A 23,493-nucleotide genomic window follows, 5' to 3' on the forward strand; every position below is an offset into this window, starting at 1 on the left:
TGGACAGCATGTTAAGTAGATGCTGTTCTTCGAAAAGACAGATCCTTGGAGGTCGGCAACTTCCTACCCGTCCATTAATGTGTACATTCATTCTGCTTACTGTATCAACTTGAATTTGAATTTCCAGACCTGTAAATCACTGCTCAGTGTATATACTGTATGATTACAAGAGGCATGCTGGCTATGAATGTCTGAACTCGGTAACAGCCAGAATACACAGACACTTTGCCTCAGTGTCACCTGGACTAAAGAGTTCCAGCTGCTAACTCTGGGCAAGAGACCAGGCAAAGCTCTTCCAATGCCAGCCCTGTGTGCCTCTAATAACACAAGGGTCCTTCTTAGGAGGCCCTGCCCAGCTCAGACAGCCTGTACCGTCACACGCTCCTGCAGACTGTGTGTTTTCAAAGAGACAGGGGTTTCAATCTGGAATGTAGAAAATGTGTTTGTTTGTTTTTTTTTTTTAAAGAATTCTCTAAGCAGTTCCTTGGAAGGGAGCCAGTGGACTGCAGTGTTTCAGATGCAGCAGATTATAAAGCAGTCAGTCAGTTGTACAGGATGCTGAAAATAGCTTTAATTCTCACAACATGTGTATAACCCAGTATCTCTACTGCCGGGACACAGAGCGAACCAGTGTCCAAATTGAAACCAGGGCACAAAACCTACTAACATTTGCATTAAACTACCACGAGCGTTCATCCCCTGGAAGAGAATTCAATAAACGTGAAATAACCAGCAGGGATGTAACTCGAGAATGGGAAGCTCTGGGTAGCTCAGCTGGACGATTAACCCCGAATTAGATATTCAATTTGACTTGAGAGGTTCACAGATTGAGGGCATATCGATCACTCATTAGAAAAATACATTTATAATTATCAGCATACCAGGTACCGTTCATAAGGGGGATCAATAGAGCCCAAAAGCCTTCCTTTAGCATCTCCGTCCTCGTTAATTGGTTCCATGTAAAGACCCTATTTCTAATGAACGCAGGTGAACTCAGATGATGGAGTGAGCCAGCCACGCGTTACACACATCCTATCCGGTGAAGCTATCAGAGTCAAGGTCTGTAAACAGACTCTTCATTACTCTTGGTGCTCCCAAAACAACCCCAGGGAATGGTTAGTGCAAATTTAAGGCTGAGCAGCGAAAATGAGCTAACTCTGCTCCTTCAGATATCTTAATCAAACAAGCGACTGGAGAAAACAATCCCCCCAGCGCTCTGCAGCCCCCTGTAAGAGGGACAAATCTATTGCCACTTACGTTTTTTTTTTTCAACCAAAAAAAAAGGAAATATGAAATAGCTTCAGCTGGTGCAGTTCACATAATCCGTCTTTGATTTTGAGTCTGTCTTTGTGCTGCCAGCAAACTTATTATTTGAAATTTACACCTTCCTATAATTTGTTAATTACTTCCATTTTACCGTCCAGCAGAAACTTAAGATACAAAAGCCGACTCAAAACAAAACTGAAAAAGAATATTTGATTCCTATGTTGTTTACTGTAAGAATGAATACTGAAAGAGTGTATAACAAGCGTTGGAGGAGATCAAGCATGAAGAAAAGCTTTCATATTTGATGCTGCAGAGTGATATTATTAAACTGAACACTCATGAAGAGCTGTGGTTGTTCCACTCTTGAGGACAGCTGCAAGCAACCCAGCCGTGCTCACTGGTGCACTACCTCCAGTCCCATGAGCGTCCGCGGTGCCTCCTCTGTGTCAGTACCTCAAACACCCGGACGTGTTCTTGAAGACGGTTGTCCACTCCGCGTCCCGAGGCTTGGAGTCCTCGTTGGGTTCGTGTTCCCAGCCCGAGTGGGGGATGATCACCTCGTTTGTCAGGGTCTGCAGGCCGTGGTTGATGATGACCATCTTGAGGGGTTCATAGGAGGAGAGGTTCCACAGCGTGCCTGTGAGGAGGAGAGTGAGGCAAACCAGGTCAGACAAACACACACACCGAACAGCACAACAGTTAATTTCCCATTCCCAAAGGTTATTTTGTATGCACAGGTCTTTAGCAGTAGTGTCTGGATTATTATGAGCAATATGAAAGCTGCTGGCTACAATAAAGAATGTATTCAAGAACCTTGGCTTTTCATTAAAAATGGCTACACTGGATACAGACCTCGAGCAAACAGTTTGTTTAATGGAACAATGGAGACTAGCCACATCCTTCACTCCTCCATGACCTCAAGGACAGACTATTAAAGGAAAGCAGCTTTGAGGTTTTTTATAGTGGAACTACACTGGGAAGTGGCAGGTAGTAAATTGATCTTTATATGCACTCCTCACAATGCTAGCCCCTAAGTACAGTATATAAAAACAGTTCCAACCCACTGGAATCTCAAGCACTTAAGCTATGCTAAATACAATTCCCTGTATGATTGTGGGTTAACCTGTAGAGCCAAATTAACCAGAGTATTCCTCATTTTAGAAACTTACAGTATCTACATGCTTGATTTCCTTGAAATCACTGATCTGAATGTCACATTGCATGATTAGAAAGCACTTCTGTAATAAAAATGAAAGGATACCACTGCAAGTGTATACAGAATCGGAGGTCCCACAAAATTAATCTCTACATGTAGTTTCAGGTGATTTGACATTTTTATGTAGCTATCTAAGAATGCACTTGTAAGCCTGGTGAATTAGCTCATTAAAGAGAACAGATTCACATTTACCTTGTCCAATAATTATGCACTTTCACAGAAGCATGAATTACAGAGCAATTAAAACACACTGTTCTTTCTGCCTCAACTAGACAGGCAGAAACTACAAGCAACCTACTTATTCCATGTCACAGATATTATCTCCTTGAATAGTACAAATCAGCTGTCAAAACAATCCATTTTTTCATTAAACAGAGCATTTGCATAATTCCTTTCTGCAATACGTTACCCTTCATACATTTTAGACTTGACCTCAGGCCATTATAGTGGATCCGCTGTGAACTAGTCGATCATGAAACACGTCAAAGCAAGCTGTCAGAAACGGAACATTCGGAACGTCAGAAACGGAACATTCGGGACGTCAGAAACGGAACATTCGGGACGTCAGAAACGGAACATTCGGGATGTCAGAAACGGAACATTCGGGACGTCAGAAACGGAACATTCGGAACGTCAGAAACGGAACATTCGGAACGTCAGAAACGGAACATTCGGGACGTCAGAAACGGAACATTCGGGACGTCAGAAACGGAACATTCGGGACGTCAGCTCCACCTGCTGCTCCTGTTACTTCCAGTCCAGCTGCTTGACTTGAGGTATCAGGTAAAAATGACATCAGATAAACTATTTCACAAAGCTGTAGCTTGGGGGTTCTCTATAAAGAGAGGAAGCAGCTCTGCTAGCCCCCTCCCCCCTTACACTCTCTCTCTCTCTCTCGCTCTCGATATAAAATGTATCAAACATGACAGGACAGCAAGGGTCACGGAAAAACAAACAGTCAAACTACATTCAAAGCCACTTCCTCTAGGGTCCGCTTTGATAAATTAAACAGTTTACCATTAATTTGGTGCATTTGGTGTCATATCAATTAACTTAAACATGTGACAACAAACTTTCACTTTCATATACCTCCCCCACCACACTTTCCTCTATATTACTATGCCATTACGCAGAATGAATGAGGTTGCCACAGTTAATTGAACTTCTGTATTTCGAGTGCTAGTCTGCTAGATGTTCTGTACTAAATGCACAGTCCTGCTTTGTTAGTACGTTCTCCAGGGGTGTGCTCTGTGCACTTTGTGTTTCTGTTACACTGTAGTAGTTTTTTCGTAGGTGTTTGTAATGGTCTCTGTGTGGTTGTAAATAACCACAGCCCCTCATTCTATTCACACGATGCCAGTGTGTTAACACGAGGTACCCTTCACTGATCTTTACTGATCCTTTTCACCTTTCTCTTCGATAGTCAACTAAACACACACTTAAAATCAAGAAGTCTCCACGATGGACCTTGTTGAGTTTCTTTTCCTAAGTCTCCACGATGGACCTTGTTGAGTTTCTTTTCCTAAGTCTCCACGATGGACCTTGTTGAGTTTCTTTTCCTAAGTCTCCACAATGGACCTTGTTGAGTTTCTTTTCCTAAGTCTCCACGATGGACCTTGTTGAGTTTCTTTTCCTAAGTCTCTATGATGGACCTTGTTGAGTTTTCTCTGTCGTTTATTCAATTTGCTTTCCTCTACAGATGTGCCGTCTTAACAAGCCATTCACTTACTGCTGCCCGTTGCTAGGCAACAATCTCACCCCACCTCGCTTCCATCCATCAGCATAAACAGATTTAGCAGGAAAGAAAGTGGAGTCACTAATCATTAAGGATGCAGCTGAGAAGAACAGCGAGCTGTAATTTTAAATCTACATCACATGCTCTGAAGGCAAGCGCTTGAGAACAGCAGTGATTCCAGCAAAGGTTAACCCCCCCTGGTAGTGATGGATGATACTCAATATTTCAGACTGGCCCACATAACCAAGACAAACATCTCTCTGTGGAAACTGATGAATTACGCAGAGCTAGCTCTTACTTTAGACATGCTGTGCTCATGCGTGTTACGTGTATGTTAAAAGCTCTGACACAGCCGTGTACTTCAGCACTGCATCAAGGTCTCCTCTACCACCCTTACAAATACATCAAAAAGACATTTGAGATGTCACTAGAATCCCACAGGCTGTGTCAAACATCTCTGCACATCGCTGTATTTTTTAAATGACTCTTAATTGCAAAGCAGCTGACTGCTGTTCACTTTGAGCTGGGTGTTCAAAAGGTGAGCCTGGCATGGCGTTTCCACTACAGGTCCGTGCCTCCCTTCTGCAAGACGTCCACTCAGTCTTGCTGTCGTGTCAAGTATGATACGCTGTGTAATCGTGCAGAGAAGTTAAATGTGATGTGGTCTGGACGGGAAACCCTGTTACAGAAAACATATGGAAGCTGGAAATGGTTTATTTTTAAACATGTCATTATTTTAATTTGCAGAAACTGCAGTTTGCCAATTTGGGGTCAGTTAAAACAAATCAGCCCATTACATTATATTGATTTGACTTTCCCAGTAAGAGCTGTTTTCAGTTGGCTTGCTGTTCTTGCATGTCGCTAGTGTTGGTTCACCAGACAACTTCTGTTCCCCAGTCTGCTGTAAAGATGTATTTTTAAAGCTCTGATTGCTAGTAGTGACTGTTTCGTTCTTAAGCCAGTAATTTGTGCTGCAGCAGCACAATTATATAATTATACCACATTATAGCATTCTCTTTGATACTGCAAGGAATTACTGCTGACTATATAAGCATGTTTCGTTGTTCACAATAGATGAGCATTATCTTGTGTAGATACCATGTCATTTGCTACCAAGCGATACTTAATTTGCTATCCTACATCTAGTCATGAACAAAGCCTGTGGTTTGAATGCTGTTGCAGTACAAAGGGTAAATACACAGAGTGTCAGCTGGGTGTTCATAATACAGTAGCTACAGTTGATGCCACCAACTATGATATACTTGTGTGCATGCTGCTGCAATTCACATTTCCAAAGCTGGTCTTTATCTGTATGACACGCAAACCGTAACTCTCCTGGCTGTGAGGTAGAGTGGGTCCTCCATTAAATAATGATTACAGTGCTTACTTCCTGCCCTCCCCTACTTCATGCCCCATTCCTAATACACACTGAATTAGCAACTGCAGGACCACTTAATTACTCTTGATGGTTCTAAAGTATCTGGGCTGAAAAAAAAAGAAATCTACTATTTTAAAACCCTGACATGTGTTTGATCTACCCTGTTACTGCAATTATTCTGTTGCTGTGCTTGGCTGCCGAGCGAGCTGGGAACAATACAATACCTGTGATGAGCTCCCGCACCTCCATGTCGCTGGTCTTCCTCAGCAGGCGGACGAGGGCGGGGATGCCGTCGCAGTTCTTGATGGACACCTTGTTGTCGTTGTCCTTGCCGTAGGAGATGTTGCGGAGGGCTCCGCAGGCCTTGCGGTGCACTTCAGGCTTGGGGTGGTCCAGCAGCCCCACCAGTATGGGGATCCCCTTCAGGTGGCGCACGTCCTTCTTGATCCTGTCGTTCTCGTAGCAGAGATGCTGCAGATAGGCAGCCGCGTTGGACTTGACCGGGTCGATGGGGTGCCCCAGCATGGCGATGACCTCTGGCAGGTCGGGGTCCCTCCAGCGGGGGTCTTTGCGCATGCTGTCAATGGAGGGCGAGTGACGGCCCATGCGGTCCAGGCTGGCCATGCTGCCTCGCTCGGGCTGGGCCAGGGGAGCTGTGTAGATGCCCTGCAGGTAGGGGTGGCGCTCGTCAATCAGTTCCGCCTCTATGGGATCCTCATAGCAGACTCTGCCAAGAAGAAACAGCGACAGGGCAACCCTTCATTAATCAGCTCGCTCAAGGGCACTGCTAATCAGAGCGCATGAACCTTCCTTAGAGCTACGGCAGCGGGAGAGGGGTTGAGAAAAAAGCAAGGCTTCCTCTGGACAGTGGAGAAGAGACAACTAATCAATCAAGCCGGTTACAAATCAGTTCAGTTTTCTTTCACTATTTATAAATCAAAAGCACCGAACAAACATGTGTCATACATGACGTATTTCACAGGTTATACATCTCCTGCTAATTAGTTCTTCATGACTTAGAAACGCCTCTTTCTGTTGTACTGCTGGTGGTGCCCACAGCTGCATGAGATCCAGACATCAACATTGATGCGATTTCCCCATTCCTGGACGGTTCCCAATCCCCACTACTATAAGCAACCCGATCCGCTCTAGGTATAGTAAACCCTAAGGGCAGGCAGGAAAATGCACAGCCTTCCCTATGGCCAGTATTTGTGATCAACAGCGAGCTGCGCGCTAGAGAAGGCAAACAAATCAATCTTTATAAAGCACGTGGCAAAGTGTAATCCACTGCATTAGCGGGCTGCCAGCATGCATACTGATCGGAGCTGCTTCAAGCTACAAGGTTATTAGTTTTGAAGAAAATGTAATATATAAAAAGGTACATCAAACTTTTACCCTTAACCCTTTTAAGATGAGATATTCCAACGTGTGGATTTCCACTGATTCCTAATGGCTGCTTACATATTGATACAAGTAACATTTATCATTCTAAAGCTTGTTCCAAGGGCTTTCTAATTTACATATTTATTCCATGCAAATCTTTCACTCAAGGTAGTCCACTTGAGCTTGGGGACTAACAAAGTTCTGTTGAAGAGTAAGTTAACAATTGGACTCATTTCTCCACTCTGCCGAAATGATAAGACGTGACTTATTTTATTTCGTAAGGGAAATGCATATGCGTTGTAAACAGACTATCTGTAATTTCACCTGTTATTCTTTCACTCTTCGAGAAGGTCTCTTATACTGTACTGGAATCTTTTACTGACCTTTTCAACACAACCGAATAAGCGAAAAACTCAGGCCTCTGTTACAAACACTTCAAGAACCTTCCAATGTATCAATGACACACAAATCTCTCATTTAACCTAGCTCTCTTTCAAATCATCTTTTTTAAATTAAGAGCTACGTTTTACATCAGATGAACACAGTTATATTGAAAGGCTCAGATTAACTTGCTGTCCTTCACGTCAGATTTGGCTGATCCTGCAAATGAAAGGCAAGATGCCCTCTAATTGTGAGGACCCATGTAACTGCAGCACCACTGAATCCCACAGAGACGGCAGGACAAGCCACCCAGACGAGGGCCTACACCACGCTAAACTGCTGCCTTTAACTACAGTCGGTATATCTGCAAGGCACTTACTGCACGCCTCATTCAACAAAGACTAACAAAGAATACATAGAAAAGAGATTTGGCTGCATAATGTTTTCAGCTCCAAAAAGGTATGGATGAGAGCGTCAGCTATGTAAAACAGCAATTCCTGCTGTGACTTTGTGAGGGAGGTGCCTAACTGGTGGCATTCATACTGTACAGCAGCTACAGTTCCACATGAAACAGGGAGGATTTGATCTTACTTGCTCATCTTCGACTGAAGAAGTAGTATTAATACAGTAATTATATTTGCATCCATCAAAACTTTCAAGTTTGCTACACTGAATGTCATGAGTTGCATTTAAATTGATAACATTCAAAAATGTATGAGAGGGGCTCCTGCAAGCATTTGCATTTATTCATAGGTTAGCAGCACATCATTAATGTTCAGCTCCAGCATCACAAAAGGAGGCGCAGCAGCAGAACAGCTGCGACTGTCCAGAGCTAACGAGGGTATGGACTGGACTTAACAGCGGCACTGCTTCTTGGAGGAGGGGAAAGCAAACATACAGATGGCCGTTTTCCTGTTTGCCCTCAGATTACATTCTGCGTGGTTTTAAATGACTACCAGCTCCCACGCAGTCTATCCCAGCAATCCACCGTTACCTACTCCTCAATCTATACGGAATCAAGTATTTGTTGTGGAGTTTTGCTGTCATTTTCAGGGATTCGGCCTGGTCTGTGCTATAGCCTGATCACATGGACGTCTGTCACCAGAGCCACAAATTTACATTTCAAACATTTCACAAAACAGATCTTGACACAGAATCTGCCTGGTGAGGCCTGGTCAGATGGCCTTGACCTTGAGCAATTACTGAGAAGTGCAGGGTGGAGCCGTACTGATCACGGGACAGCTGTCCTCCTGCTGACAGACCGGAGTGCTTCAAGCCTCGCGTCTTACCAAAACAGAGCACTGCTCCGCTCAAGCGAGGGAGTAAAGTGAGCCGGCACAATCTCTGATCTGAATAATATCACAAATACAAATAAAATTGTACCCCAAATGTAAATAAGCTGCGAGTCTGTGCTGGCTGGCAATAGTGCCGGTGTGGCAGTGGACACAAGAGACACTGCAGTTAATCCAGCCCTGGATCTCAAGAGGAATGACTATTGATTGAACCCTAATGTGAAGGGGGACGGGCCAAGCAGGTGTCAAGAGCCAGCAGGGCATATAAACCATTAGTGTGTCTGGGGAAAAACAGCCGAGCCCATCACATTCTAAAAGCAGGAATTAAAATCACCTGTCAGCCTCTGATCCATTCAACCGCTTTGAAATGATGCTGTACGCTAAACAGCTCTGGCCAAAGGGTTAGCGTTTTGCTTCATAAAATCGGATGAAACCTGCTGAATAATGTTATGTGAACATATTGAATTACATTCCGCTTTGTAGTTTTCCACATACTTAACAAAGAACTGACGATTGAAAAATGTGACATTTCAAAATCTAACATGAAATACTCTGCTACAATTACGGCTTCTGGTAGACCTAAAATTCGAGGTGATGGAAAACTTTTGGCTGTAGTGGTACAGTACACAGGTTACTGGAAGCAAGGAGATGACTAACACTAAAACACGCACAGTATTTCCTGGACTGCAATACAACAGACGATTAAAAGGAAACCACCACTTATCTCCACTTTCTTGTCTCGAATATCTGGTAAATACTGCAGCTACTCCTTCTGCCTTTGAACTCTGATATGGAGGACGGAAGACTGCTTCACTTAACGCAGAGCAAGCGGATGATCCAATGACACTTTAAACAAGGAACTCCAGTACTGCAACCAGAGGAACAACCCTGACAACTGATTTAGTAAAATTGAAAATCAACACAAAAGCAGTTTCAGAAGGGAACAGAAATAACAGATGAACGTCTCTTAGTGAGCAAGTCTTGTAAAGAATATTTCCAGCAGAAATTAGAGAGAATGATGAAGAGAACGACACATTATTGGATATCATAGGTAAGAAATTAAAAGTATTAAGAAGAAACGAGTCGGGTACTCCTAGAAACAAACTCCTCACCTTCCTCGAACTGGGTCTCTCATCATGGGCTCCCCGATTCGCTCTCTGATTGGCTCCCTGCCTGGTCTGCCCCGGTCAGCAGTGGTAAGAGTCCTCCTATTGGCTGTGGAGTAGTCTGGTTCCAGGTCATAAGCCTCCTCTTCCTCAGGTCCCAGACTGCGCCGGTCATCCTCCAAACCGTACGGCTCCGGCTGGAAGCGCTCTGGCTGGGAGCGGTTCAGCTCTGCGCTGCTGCCTAAGGGCACCTGTGGCTGGGCTATGTGTCCGTAGTCCTCCTTCCTGATGGGCAGGGTGTAGCTGTTCTCCGGCCGGTAGTTTGCTGGCATGTAGCCATAGCGAGGCCGGTAGTTGACCCCTCTGGAAAGGCTGCCGTAGTTGTCGGACATGTCAGCGTAGCTGTCGTGGATGCTGTAGTGCCGGTGCTGGTTATCGGGGCTGTCGCTGTAGGAATCGCTGTAGTTGTTGAAGGATCTGGTCAAGGTGGAGGTGGCCTGTGGGGTGATGTAGCGGTCCCCGTTCTTCAGGTACCTCCGGTCGATGGAATCCGTGTAGCTGCCGAGAGGGGAAGACCCGTCCGGGATGGGCAAGCCATCTGGCCCCAGGGGAACTTGGCGCACCGTCCTGGTGGTCACGGTTTTCACCATTTTGGTGACCTGGCAAAAAAAATAATAATAAAGAGAACGGTGTCAAAACACCGAGAGTGGAGATAAAACATTCTGATGCAGTGTATTTCAGGAAGTTCAGGCTTCAAGCACTTCCTTTCGAGCAAACAAACAAACAAAAACAGCCAACTGAAAATCGAAAAGAAAGCAACAGAACGGTCATGAAAACAAAACCACACAACACACACCAACCCATGTCAAACAATACCACCACGCATAATACAGCCCTGGTCTTCAGAAGGCTGTATTCAAGCACTAGAATGAATGCCAATGATTTGAAAAGTGGATCTAGCACTCCTGAATTCTTCTGTGGTGTGAGGTGTGCTGAGCAGTGGCTGTGAATGACAGTGGGGAGAATGGAACTACAGTAACAGAGCTCCACTCAATGACACCAAGTCAGCAGACGCCTTTTGATTTTCCATTCGTGTTTACTGTGAGCAAACTTTCATATCCCAGACTGAAGCAAAAACCTTAATTCCACTCTTCTGTACTGTTGGATTAAACATTCCTTCTTAAATATACCAGCGGGTTCTTTTCTTGGTTCGTTCAGTTCAGAAACCGATGCATAACCTTTCCATTTTGTTCCTGCAGCGCAACATTGTAATTCTGGTGGCATCTCACAACTAAAATTATGTTGTACGACACGAATCATTATAATGGGAAGCCCCTGCCAAGCAGAATGATACATAGAGCTGTATTTATTGCCTGAAGTAGCTGATCAATGTGCGATTACGCAAGTCAACTGCAAAAGGAACGGCCTCAAACAGGACCGGTGAACAATGAGCCCAGGGAGGTATCCCCTTGCAAGGACTGAAGCGGCATTTCAATGCATTTAGGGGATACCATTAATTCCAGGTTGGACAGTTCTCCATTTATTTCAGTGTGTTTTGAGACTACTGTTCTACCAGATGAGCTTACCATAAAACATGCTGCATCCCCTATTTAACATTACAGCCATGCAAAACAATACAATACAACTGAACAGATCTCTACAGCAACTGCGCTAGTCTACCCTTCAGCAATACAACTTAACAGATCTCTACAGCAACTGCGCTAGTCTTCCCTTTTTGCTTTGGCAGCCCCATTTTATTTGATGGGCTTCAAAGAACTGGCAGTTTGTTCATGCCTATAATATATTTTAAAAAAACTAAAATGAAAATACAAATGTTTTTTTAATTATTATTATTAAATACAGCTTTGAATTAGTGCATTTCACTATTGTATTTAGATGAAATGGTGGACGATGCAGGCTATTGCTTTCCAGTTAAAGAGTCGAAACGGTCTGTACCGGAGTCAATATCTAGGCATTGAATCATGTAGAGTGAGCTGAAAAACTCAGATCTGCATTTCCCAGAGTCAGGGGCTGGCATGTTCGATTCACCAAGGTTATAAAAAAAAAAAAAGAAAAAGGGTTTCTTTTGCAGGGATGTTTCAGGAGACATGATGCTGTGAAGAGCCGAGAGTCTGCAACATGTCATTAAAGCAAACATGCATAAAATGTAAATCTAGTCAGTGGTGTGTTCGGAGTTTCGCCTGAAACAATTCCAACATCATTTGTTTCACATCCAAATAAATATTTCCTACCCATCAATGTGTAGGTCAATGAGCTCAGAGCCTGGTTTGAATCACAATCTAACAAAATGTGCATATCCCAAAGAAGCAGCAATACCCAAAAGAGGAAGACGTTACAACTACAGCTGGTGCCAGACAGGGAAACACAGCAGCAGACAAGCAGAACGCTGGTCTCCAGCTGCTGAACTGTTTAATATACAAGCGAGCGAAGTGGGCAGGCTTTGCGTTATCCGAGTAGTTCACTTCCACAAATGCACGGCATGTTAGGAGCTGTGGTGAGGAAAAGCAAGGCAAGCAGGCTGTGTTTACAGGGTCTGTCTCCGGAGTGGGGGTGTCCGGCCGGGAATCCAGCAGCCTCTCTGTTACTGTCACCGGGTGGAAGGTGCGGCGAGTGATGGTTTTAACAACCTTGGTCACCTATACAAGTGGATGCAGGTTTAACATTAACATATACGAATACAAATACAAAATACACACCACAAACGAATGGCTGTAGAAACACAACATGAAGGGCTAGAGATGAGCCTGGGTCAGTCGCCCCAATGCACTAAATTGTGAACACTTCTATTCTGTGCCTCAAAATGATGTTCAGCACCAAGCCAACCTCTTCATGAAAATGCAACAGAACAATCTTTTCACAATGCTCTCATACTGCCACTTACCCCTGCTGCCCCTGGCACGAAGTTTATACAGAGTGACTGCTGGTGAATTCTGATATTTACAGAGAATGTTATGTACCATTGCTGGTGCTGGTGTCAATATACAGTGCAGGTTTTGAGATAGCTGGTTGAACTTTGGGGGAAGTTTCTTAGTGGATATAAAAGGACTTATTCCTAATGAAAAATATATATCTCAGGTCAGTTCTGCCCTGCATAGTGTCCAATATAATAATCATTTGTTTCATGGAGAAGTCTTTTTCTTTGTCGAATTATGCAGGAGTGTTTATCATGGCGGGAAAGGGTGCAGCGTTCAACAAGGGTGAATTTCCTCATGTGAGAGGATGAAGCTTAGCTGAAGGCTTGTTCACAATTTCTGGTCAGAGTCGAGGGTCTCCGCCTGTGTGCGACCTGGAGGCAAGGCAGACAGCAACATGCCCAGGTGTATCTGATGATGCAACATTACTTAGACACTGTGGACAGGGTAGAAGTGCCGGGAATGGACCAGGGCTGTCTATTGGTACATAACATTACAACGGACATCCAGCTGACATAAAACTCAATCACTATTGAATGTTCATATTCTATCTAGAGAGTGCTGCAGGAGGCAGGAAGGGAGAGAAGTGCACTGTGGTCAGAACATTCTTTTCTGGTTGACTAAGAAACAGTCTGTGGTCATGTTTAACATGATGAGCCCAAAACTGGGTAAAATTAAATAAAATCAAATGAATTTTACCAATCAAGCTGGGACTCACCTTGACATTGGTGGACCCATCCTTATAAAGACATAATAAAGCAACAAAGAACAAGATTAAGAGCATGGAAAGGAACCCATAGGATGTATTTGCACAGTTTAATTAAACCCAGACCCAAGACTAATGCCCTTTCCCTGCACCCAATCCTGGTTTTCATTGCTACCTTGTGGATGATCATTACTGCAATGACACATGTCAGAAATCTCAGCAATCTGACTCCTGATAAATCTGCTGTGAATTGATGGTTCTTATTACAGGAGATATCCAGTCACCTGAGTGAATAGATCATTAAATGATGATTGCCAGCTGGAACACAGAGCAACAATGGAGGGCAAATCAGTTTACCTTAACCACTTCGGTGCAGAGTTAACAAGAGCATGACTGATTAAATCCACAGCACTTATCAGCACTGTGCCTGCAAAGTGAACTCCCTCTCAGGAGAAAGTCTTGATACCCAAATATGTGTCTTTTTAGAGATCTGCTGGGTCATTTTGCTGTCATTTAACAACATTAAAGAAAGTTAAAAGTAAACAGTTGTGGGCATTGGAAATGAATAGCTGAGCCAGAACTAATAAAAAACTATATTACATCACCTGGCTTTATAAACAACAGTCTCTGGGACTCTGGCAAGAAATAGAAACAATATCAGGATGACAAGCCCATGGGACAAGAGGAGAGAGAGACAGCCTGAAAAGCATACCTTTGTGAAATAGCCAATGGCAGCCCTTGTTTGAAAGCTCCACCCCCTTACCTTTGTCTCAGTCCGGCGAGTAGTTCCATCCTCCGACGTTACCACGGAAACGTGGGAGGTGGGCGTTCCCGGGTCCTCTTCAATAGTCACTGTTTCCTCCAGCACCTCCGGAGGCTCCTGCATCATGGCTCTGGAGGTCTGGTTACTGGGGCTCCGCTCCTGTCCACCACGAGAGAGAAGGCAGATCAGTGGGTGCGATGGAGGGTACTTCCAGAACCAGCTGGGTTTAACACACAACCATTTATCTGAACTTCGAAATCCCGCACAGACTCCAGCAACCACAGGACTGCACGTTCTGTTGCAAATCTCAGATACTGACACATGAAATGTGACACATGGTATTACTGTGCATTGTAATTACTTACACAACACATATTGCTATTACAGTCTTTGCAATTACATAGTAACTACACAAGGTACTTAATTACAGTGTTAGAAATACCACAAGCCACAAAGGGATCCCTGTAAATGTCAATAAAGCAGGTCTCTTGCAGTACTGTAAGTGGGCGGTGGTATTTACAGACCATCCTCAACTAACAGCACGTGGTGTCAAATTATCACATGAAAACACTGGACACATCACTCCCCTTGCTGATACTGGCTATTTCCTTTAAGTAAAGCGTGTATGATGTCTTGCAGATAAACCAGTGGGTTTTATCCAGCAGCCCTGTCGTAGCGCGCACACACTCTGGAAAGAACAAAGGATCACCACCCCTTTTTGCCTTATGATTTCTGTTCAGGCACTGGCATTCGTCCCAGCCCTGCCAGTGTCAATATCACACCACTACAGTTAGCTTCATTAAGCACTTCAGATTGATAGCGAGCCAAAAAACGAAACAAAACAAAAAGGACTTGGCATAGTCTGTGGCACGTTACTTCAACAGCCACATCATTCAGGGACAGACAGGGAGATGAAATAAAGACTTGCTTTTTATTAGTATATAATATAAACTGACATCACAGAAACGCTATGACACATGAAGGAGACATCATTAAATCACAGCCAATAATGTCCATCTCTGTTTACCAACACAAGTTCAAAGACGGTTCCCAACTGTGTGCAGTGATACAAAATGCAGGAATATGAAATTCCCATTGGATGGCACATTTACCTTTACAGGTACCTTCCCACCACGATGGATGTGGTGGTTTGCGGATCTCGGTTCTGTAAAATGAGTGTCTTTTTAAACAAATCGGTTCAAGAAGAACATTTAAAAAAAAGGGATTTGTCTTTTTTTCTGACAAGGCATGACTTTAAAAGGTGAATGTTTTGAATCCCCTCGTACTCGAGACTCGGTCACCGTGTATCAGAACGGTGCACATTTACAAAACTTTGCAGAAGTTTGTGAACTTTAGTGCTTTAGGTTTATGAAGTTTGTGAACTTTTATGAAGGAAAAGAAAAACCACATATTTAGCAATCCCAGCTTGGTTTCGCTTTGCTTGTAAATGTAATACAGACTCTGCTTTGGGAATCAGGTTCACAAGTAAAATGTAGCACTCTGCACATTCATCACAGACAGATATGCAAAACATGTCAGCAGTTTCTCTTTGTTTTTATTTCCAGTATGCAAGTATAGAAAAACAAAAACACACATCCTAGAAGAGAAGAGAAAAATCAAATGGAAAACAAAATAAAAAAAACATGCAGATAAAAAAAAAATAAAAAATCCGATCTCCAGTCCTCAACAATTTAAATAATCTGTACATAACAGTGGACTTGAGTCTCATCACATTCTACAAACACCCAGACCCAGGGCGGCTGCAGCGAAGAGCGGGGTCTGAATTTAAACGACTTTTCTAATCATTTTCAAATCTACTGCATCACACTCCTCTATCACCGAGGTTAAAAGGCTTCAAAATATGGAGCCAAAGTGTCTGCTAATGATGTTTGGAAGCAGACTGGAGACTCTACAAAGGAGTCAGAGCAACACTGCCAAACGCTGTCCCCAGGCACTATTCTGCACGTCGTTCCAAGTAGTATCCCCTGCTTGATTAAGGCCCCTTGCCTTGCTTAAAATCAATGCAGACTAATACCACAGATTTAACCGTCTTGAATGACCATCAGAAAGACATTAGCCCAGTGCTTCAGTAGAGATCTTAAACCAGGCACAACATCAAATCCAGGATCTCTTTAGTGCTCAATTACTGGATATCCCAAACACTTTGAACTGTGGCATCGACAATGAGCAGAGCTTTCCACTCTGGAATGAATTCCTGCTCTAGCAGGAGGTGTGACTGTAGCTATGCAGCATGTCGTCTTTCCAACACCTGAACAGTAAAGAAAATAAACAAGAAGCAGCCAGGAATGTTGAGAGAAGCCCCCTGCTACACTGGAGGATATCCGTGGATAAACCCCAGCAGACTGAATTCCAGTAACTGAATGCACAACTTTCCATTTGACAGGGAAACTGGTTTACTTATTACACATATAGAGAGTGAGAGGACAGGACTATTTTTACTACATTCACATAGTGGAAGAAATCACATGTCCATGCAATGTTGATTTAAGGCGGTATTGCTAGATTCCGCTTTAAAAAGTGCTGCTCAGTTCCAGCTACTTCCATGCACTTGACTGTTACCAACAGTCTAATCTAGAATGATAAATACCACCTTAAAAATCAGCCGTGTCAGTACCTGGCGCCACGGTGTATCTAGGGTAACAGGATTTTGTTCAGTGTTCCCTTTGTGAAAATCACACCGCTATAGTATAATTAACACTGCAGTGTGCAATGCCTGTACTCCTCTTTCACATTTCCAGCGATTCTGTCATGTAGACCCACTCTTCTGATGGTGTTGCTAATAACGCAATTCGCGGTGAAGTGACAGGATTGCAGACCTGAACTAAATGTTCTAGACTTGTAGAAATAAAATGAAGTCAAGGTTATACAAATCAGAGCAACAGAGAAGGCAAGAATCAAGCTACTCCTTTTAGCTCTGTGAGAATCCACCACTCCAGTCAACAGAGCCCCCCCTCCCAGCCCTAACAAAGACAGCATTTATCCAAAGTCTAAATAAAACAGAGAGTGGATCTGCTAATGGAAGTCTGAGCAATTGGTCCCGAGGCTTGCTAATATACTGGAATGACGGGTGGAAAACTAAAAGGCTGAAGGTGACCCCTTCCTGAACTTCCTTACAAAACAAGGAAATGGTAATCTGCGGTAAACAGCGTGTGAAGGAAGGACCGCAAGACTGTGCACCGAGCCAGCCCCTGCCTCGACCCGGCAAGCGCCTTCCTGTGTGCTAGAGCCAGTCAAGAAAAAACAAGCCGGCTGCTCTGTACCACTTCAATCTCCTTTCCTCTCCTGTGGCTCATTGCAGAACCCTGTCTTCACGCACGCCTGCCCCAGATCACAGGCAGGGGCATGTCACCCTCACCATACACCTTCTCCCCAGATTTCTCTTCTACTGTTCTGATTGCGGGAACGCTATGGTTCATATGCTGATCCGCTAAACCGGGTCGTCATCTAAGCAAGCTGGATAATCAAATATGTTAAACATCAAATCGCTCAGCAAGTACTTTATGGCTGCTCTTCCATTGCAAAGCACTTGCTTGTTGCATTACATCCCTTTGCTGGAAGGAGAGCTTTTTGCTGTTAAATATGTTCTAGATTACTGCAGGTTACTGTACAGCTTCATGTTAGCGCTCAGTCTGGGGGTGAAGCAGCAGTTTTAACGCACAATATCATTTTGGTTGAAGTTTGCACCACCCTGTTAAAAAGGGGTTGCAGTGAAAACGCATGTGCATCAGAAGTTGCTGGCCTTCACCTCTGCTCTTGGACAATACAATAGGAGTTCACAGAGAGTTTATAAAGCGTGCTGGGCGTCCTGCCCGTTTCAAACACCTGCGTCCTGATGAACTCGCGGTCTCATGCCTTTCAAACATCTGGCACAGATGACAGCCAAACCGCTTTGTATTTTCATTACTGTTGTTAATTAAACTATGCCCTTCTAATTAAATAAAAACAAAAACTGGGGGGTTGTAATACAAAACTAAGCAGCTAGCTTACTCTGACCCCAGAATCTTCCAGCCACTGCCGCTGGAACCAGCACTACGACACACTAGGTCTGCACATATGGCACCTGTTACACTGCTGCTGACTCATAAGGAGGTCTTTCACACCCTGGACTGCACTTAGCATCAAAGCAACACTATACAGCAGGCAGGGGAGGAAGGAAGAGGAGAAATAGACGGTAATGTGCGCAGTTAGTGATTCAGTAAGCAGGTCCAGTACTGTGAGTCAGTAAGCAGGTCCAGTACTGTGAGTCAGTAAGCAGGTCCAGTACTGTGAGTCAGTAAGCAGGTCCAGTACTGTGAGTCAGTAAGCAGGTCCAGTACTGTGAGTCAGTAAGCAGGTCCAGTACTGTGAGTCAGTAAGCAGGTCCAGTACTGTGAGTCAGTAAGCAGGTCCAGTACTGTGAGTCAGTAAGCAGGTCCAGTACTGTGAGTCAGTAAGCAGGTCCAGTACTGTGAGTCAGTAAGCAGGTCCAGTACTGTGAGTCAGTAAGCAGGTCCAGTACTGTGAGTCAGTAAGCAGGTCCAGTACTGTGAGCCAGTAAGCAGGTCCAGTACTGTGAGCCAGTAAGCAGGTCCAGTACTGTGAGTCAGTAAGGAGGTCCAGTACTGTGAGTCAGTAAGCAGGTCCAGTACTGTGAGTCAGTAAGCAGGTCCAGTACTGTGAGTCAGTAAGCAGGTCCAGTACTGTGAGTCAGTAAGCAGGTCCAGTACTGTGAGTCAGTAAGCAGGTCCAGTACTGTGAGTCAGTAAGCAGGTCCAGTACTGTGAGTCAGTAAGCAGGTCCAGTACTGTAAGCCAGTAAGCAGGTCCAGTACTGTGAGTCAGTAAGGAGGTCCAGTACTGTGAGTCAGTAAGGAGGTCCAGTACTGTGTCAGTAAGGAGGTCCAGTACTGTGTGTCAGTAAGCAGGTCCAGTACTGTGCGTCAGTAAGCAGGTCCAGTACTGTGAGTCAGTAAGCAGGTCCAGTACTGTTCATGTGTTGTGTTTTTAGATCTCACACAATGCTGTCACAACGATGCCTGCCCCTCCCCCTTTAGCTCTAACATATTCAGATAACAGAGCAATGTTCTCTATACTGCAGTAGAAAGCATCCCTTGGCATGCAAACCAGGCTGACTGCAGGGTTTCTCCATGACATCTGATCCTATCACACAGTATTATTAACCTCTGTAGACCTGAGCATGCTCAGTCAGTCAGTGCTACAGGAGGTGGCTGCAAAAGAAAAAGAAAAAAAGAAAAAAAAAGCAAACTTTTTTTATTGTTAATATTTTTACCATCACTCTTAATGTGCTCATTAACACCAGCTGTCTTCTCTCGCTCGCTTCTCAGCCTGGAAAAACATTGCTCACCAGAGATTATAAAAAACACTGCATGCATTATTCTCTCTCTATCTATGTATAATATATCTTTTTTTTTTCTTTGCTCAACTTAACCTCGGGCATGTCTGGAATGAGATATGTAATTCTTAGTTAAGAACAGCTCCTTAGAATTCACATGATTTGGTGTTCTCGAAATGGATTCTTTAACCACACATACTGCAGCAGGGGAGTTAACTACCCTTCGCTGTGTCACTGCCAGCAGTGCGGCCTCAGAGGAGACGAGGAGTGAACCGGCAGGAAGGTCGTCTCATGAGAGGTGTGCCTGTGACTCAGATCAGGAGTCCAGTGACACACGCTGGAAGTGAGGAGAGACTAGAACTGGAACTTCAAACAATCAACCGCAACATGCACAGATTTATTCAAAACACAAATACCATGCATTGGGAAGTCCCCCCTTTAAAACTGCAGACCATCAGTCATGAGTTAAAACAAGCACACTAACCATAATGGACTGTTTGTTTTTTTCACACACTGTAACAGAAGTACAGTATAGTGCAAAGTTTTATATGAAAAATAGTATATAAATATAAAAATATATTAAGAAATCAGAGAACTGAGATCAGGTAGAAGATTTTTTTTTTTTTCTGCAGTTCTGCAATTCAATCTTACTAAGCTCCAAAAGGTAGGCTGGAAATGATTTTACTGTGTGATTTATCACATGCTAGCAAATACAAAAAACACAAAAACGCAAGCATTCACTTTTCTTGCAACGAAAATTGGAATCTGCCGCCAAGAAATGAAAATTAAAAAAAGTAGGAGATTAACGATAAAGTTTAAGCTGTTAGAAGGAAGATAGGCTACTGGTTAGACTCAAGCTTGAGACACTATCTACAGGGAGATAGTTCAATCAATCACACTCTCATCCACCCTGCCAAAAAACACGGGGAGCTAGATACAGTGAACGAGAACCCTGGAAGGGATTAAGACTCTGGAGCCCAGCTCCACCTTGGGGATGATCTCTTGGCAAATAAAATGAAGCAAGGCAGCAGGAATGGAACCCGGCCTCACATCGCTCTAAACACTATTTATATGCACCAGTAAATAAACAAATACAAGCTTTTGAAGATCTAAAACGCCGGCACCTTGGACTTGACCACCAGCATCAATACAAACTGCAGAATGAATGCAAATAAAACAGATCCCATTAGTCAGCAAAAGAACCAGCAGGATGGCACGCTGGAGTCTCATCAACGAACTGAGAGAATGCTGCTGCATCAGAGACTAAGCGGTTTAAAAAGCATGGAAAGGATTACAATGAAACAGCTTTAAAAAATGGTAAGGCATGGTGTTCATATGGATCACAGTGTGATTTTTCAATTTTAAAGTGACCTAGACCCCCGACAGGCGAATAGTCTAGAAGGGGCACATTCAACCCTTTTTTTGACAGATGCATTTCTGCAAGGTGCCACTCATACTTACAGCTCACTCCTCCTGTCTCCTAGGTTACAGGCTGCTCTTGGAGGGTGTAACAATTAAATATTATCTATTTCTCTTCCTCGCATATGCCTGTTGCTGCCCTATAGCTGCACAGTGCCTGGCGACACACTGTCCCTACAGGAAACACAATGAAGAACTGAACCCGGTGATCCAAACAAGAACTAACAGAACTGAAAATAACACACACGCATATTCTTAGGTTTTCTTTAACCCTTTCAGTCCTGCATTATGTTTGTCGAGCTGAAGAATAAAGAATATACATGAAAACAGCACCACATTTATTTATTTTTGCATATATTTATACACTGCCTCAGACTGGGACCTAGGAGTCCCATGAGGTTCCAAAGGGATTTCCGATGGCAGGTGTTAATACACAGCAGGACCCTGAGGTCCAGCCTGGACTCAAAGTGTTAAATACAATGCTGGTATGACTCGCGTACACTCTGACAAGGGAATCTATCCAGATGACAGAACTGGCTTCTATACTGGCCAACCCTGTTCTGGTCGGGCTGGAATCGAGATGGAGAGAATGACATTTCAATGTATTCGCAAAAATGTAAAAAAACAAAAAACGCCAACATAAGGACAGCACTGCCATCTAAAATCGCCTGGTGAGGGCTTCTGTAATAAAGAACACAGCAGAAACCAACATCTGCAGCTAATGACTTTTACATTGATCCAATTAAAAGCTTACAAAGACAGACAAGACTGTGCAGTTAGTCATGTAAGTGTCAGGATAGTTGTATAACAAAAAAGCCACTGTTAAATTATTTAACAGGTTCGTTATATTTCTAGCACTAGTCGGTACTGTTAAGAAAAATACTTGGATTAGCTTTGACCCTGAAACACAATGCAGATTCGGTAACTGCAAATTTTTTTTAAAAAAAAAGTCAGCATAGAAATGTGGTGTACGGTTTTAAGTGGAGTTCTCTTTCCTAGAGCTGCAGCAATGAGTTCGTGTACAGATGTGATTGGAAGACCTTCACTAGTATTTTCTTAAAATAGAAGAACGCTATAGCTATAATTATATATATATATATATATATATATATATATATATATATATATATATATATATATATATATATATATATATATATATATATATATAGACAGACACACACACACACACACACACACACACAGTGTAAGTCGTGATTCATTGGCAAGGAGTTTAATACAGTGAGCCACCCGGCTGCAGAGAGCTGTGCATCTGTCTGGGAATAGCCCCCCACTGAGAGAGCTCTCAGCTGGGATGGGAATGGTTCCCAATTAGCAGTGCTAATCAAATTGCTGTCCTAACCACAGCTCTGCCCATACTGCAACAGACTCTCTCAAGAAAAAAAAAAAGACAAGATTCAAAGAGACAATGCAGCAGAAAGACAAAGACAAAAAACCTCCAATGGTGGCTCTTTCACCTCTGAGCAGACTGTGAGGAAACACTGGATGCACGTTTGTAAGAAGCTGAAATTCTAAATGTGTCTCTGCAGGCGAAATGTGAGGAGGAGACATGCAAGAGTCACTCTGTAATTAGGAACAAATGAAGCAGCTTAATCTAAACCTTACTATAAAAAAAAAAACTTCAGAAACCTGGCCGGTCTGAAATGTCAGTGGTGCTTTGCATAGTTGTAAAGCAGTAGAGAAGGCAGCAATGATTAACTAGTGTGACCACGAAAGTGGATTTCAGCAAACACCCATTTAGCCGGAATGGTATTAGAAAAGGAGAGGGGGTAGAGAATGTTCTGAGCCTAATGCTCTATATAAAAGGAAAAAATAACAACTCACTTCCCAGTGATTCTTGGCATATTAAAAAGTGCTACTGCCGTGTCAGTGCCGAGGGCTCATGCATGTTAAGCACATTGTTGCTCAACAGCACATCCCTTCATTTCATTACAAAGAAGTGAAAAATCCTTAAAAAGGAAGGACAGGCGTCAAGGTCATGTTACAGTGCTAACTGGAAAATAATAAAACTCCCACGCCTGTGCCTCGCTAGTGTTACACTGTTGAACCCACGCACCCACGCACCCACGCACAGCTGAGCTTCTGAACACCATGCCCCATTCAACCTCTTCCTGGCACCGGGCATTCAGAGGAGCTTCTCACTGCCTTACCGGAGACATGCCTCCCCTCGCTCTCAGTGCTGCTACCTCCCTCCCCTGTACCTGTCCATGATCACACTTCCTAACACCATACATGGGAATCTGAAGCTCTTTACACGGTGCTTCATGAACAATGCACCATGAGGAAAAGACGCCTTACTGATTGTACATGTTCAAGTACATTGAGTCACTGCGGACAGGAACACACTGCAGTACAGTGTAGCTGGACATGTGGACTCAGTGCTCAAGTCTGCAAGGGCAAAGTGCAGCACAGGTCTTCCATGAAAAATTGTTTTATTCCTCTGTGGTGTGCTGTTCATGAATCACAATGTACATGTACAGTAAGCAACAGCATCCTATGAGATCATGACTTGACCAGTGAAAGAATCTGGGTTCTGTTATCT

The 23,493-nt window shown here is 43.6% G+C and overlaps 1 protein-coding gene across 10 annotated transcripts in view; it reads right to left on the reverse strand.

The window, feature by feature from the left end:
• Positions 1 to 23,493, reverse strand: part of LOC121299762 (armadillo repeat protein deleted in velo-cardio-facial syndrome homolog) — a 114,857-nt gene that overhangs the window by 29,267 nt on the left and 62,097 nt on the right. For 8 of the 10 annotated variants that reach the window (XM_041227785.1, XM_041227786.1, XM_041227787.1 and 5 more), the window contains 5 exons: positions 14,160 to 14,318; positions 12,307 to 12,414; positions 9,764 to 10,416; positions 5,820 to 6,322; positions 1,720 to 1,903 (listed from right to left, as the gene is read on the reverse strand). In XM_041227785.1, the coding sequence (XP_041083719.1) occupies positions 1,720 to 1,903; positions 5,820 to 6,322; positions 9,764 to 10,416; positions 12,307 to 12,414; positions 14,160 to 14,318 (1,607 nt within the window). The remainder of the gene's footprint in view (positions 1 to 1,719; positions 1,904 to 5,819; positions 6,323 to 9,763; positions 10,417 to 12,306; positions 12,415 to 14,159; positions 14,319 to 23,493) is intronic. The other 2 variants (XM_041227793.1, XM_041227788.1) reach the window with 1 other exon arrangement.

This window comes from Polyodon spathula, chromosome 25 (genome assembly GCF_017654505.1).
Source record: "Polyodon spathula isolate WHYD16114869_AA chromosome 25, ASM1765450v1, whole genome shotgun sequence".
Taxonomy (NCBI): Eukaryota; Metazoa; Chordata; class Actinopteri; order Acipenseriformes; family Polyodontidae; genus Polyodon; species Polyodon spathula.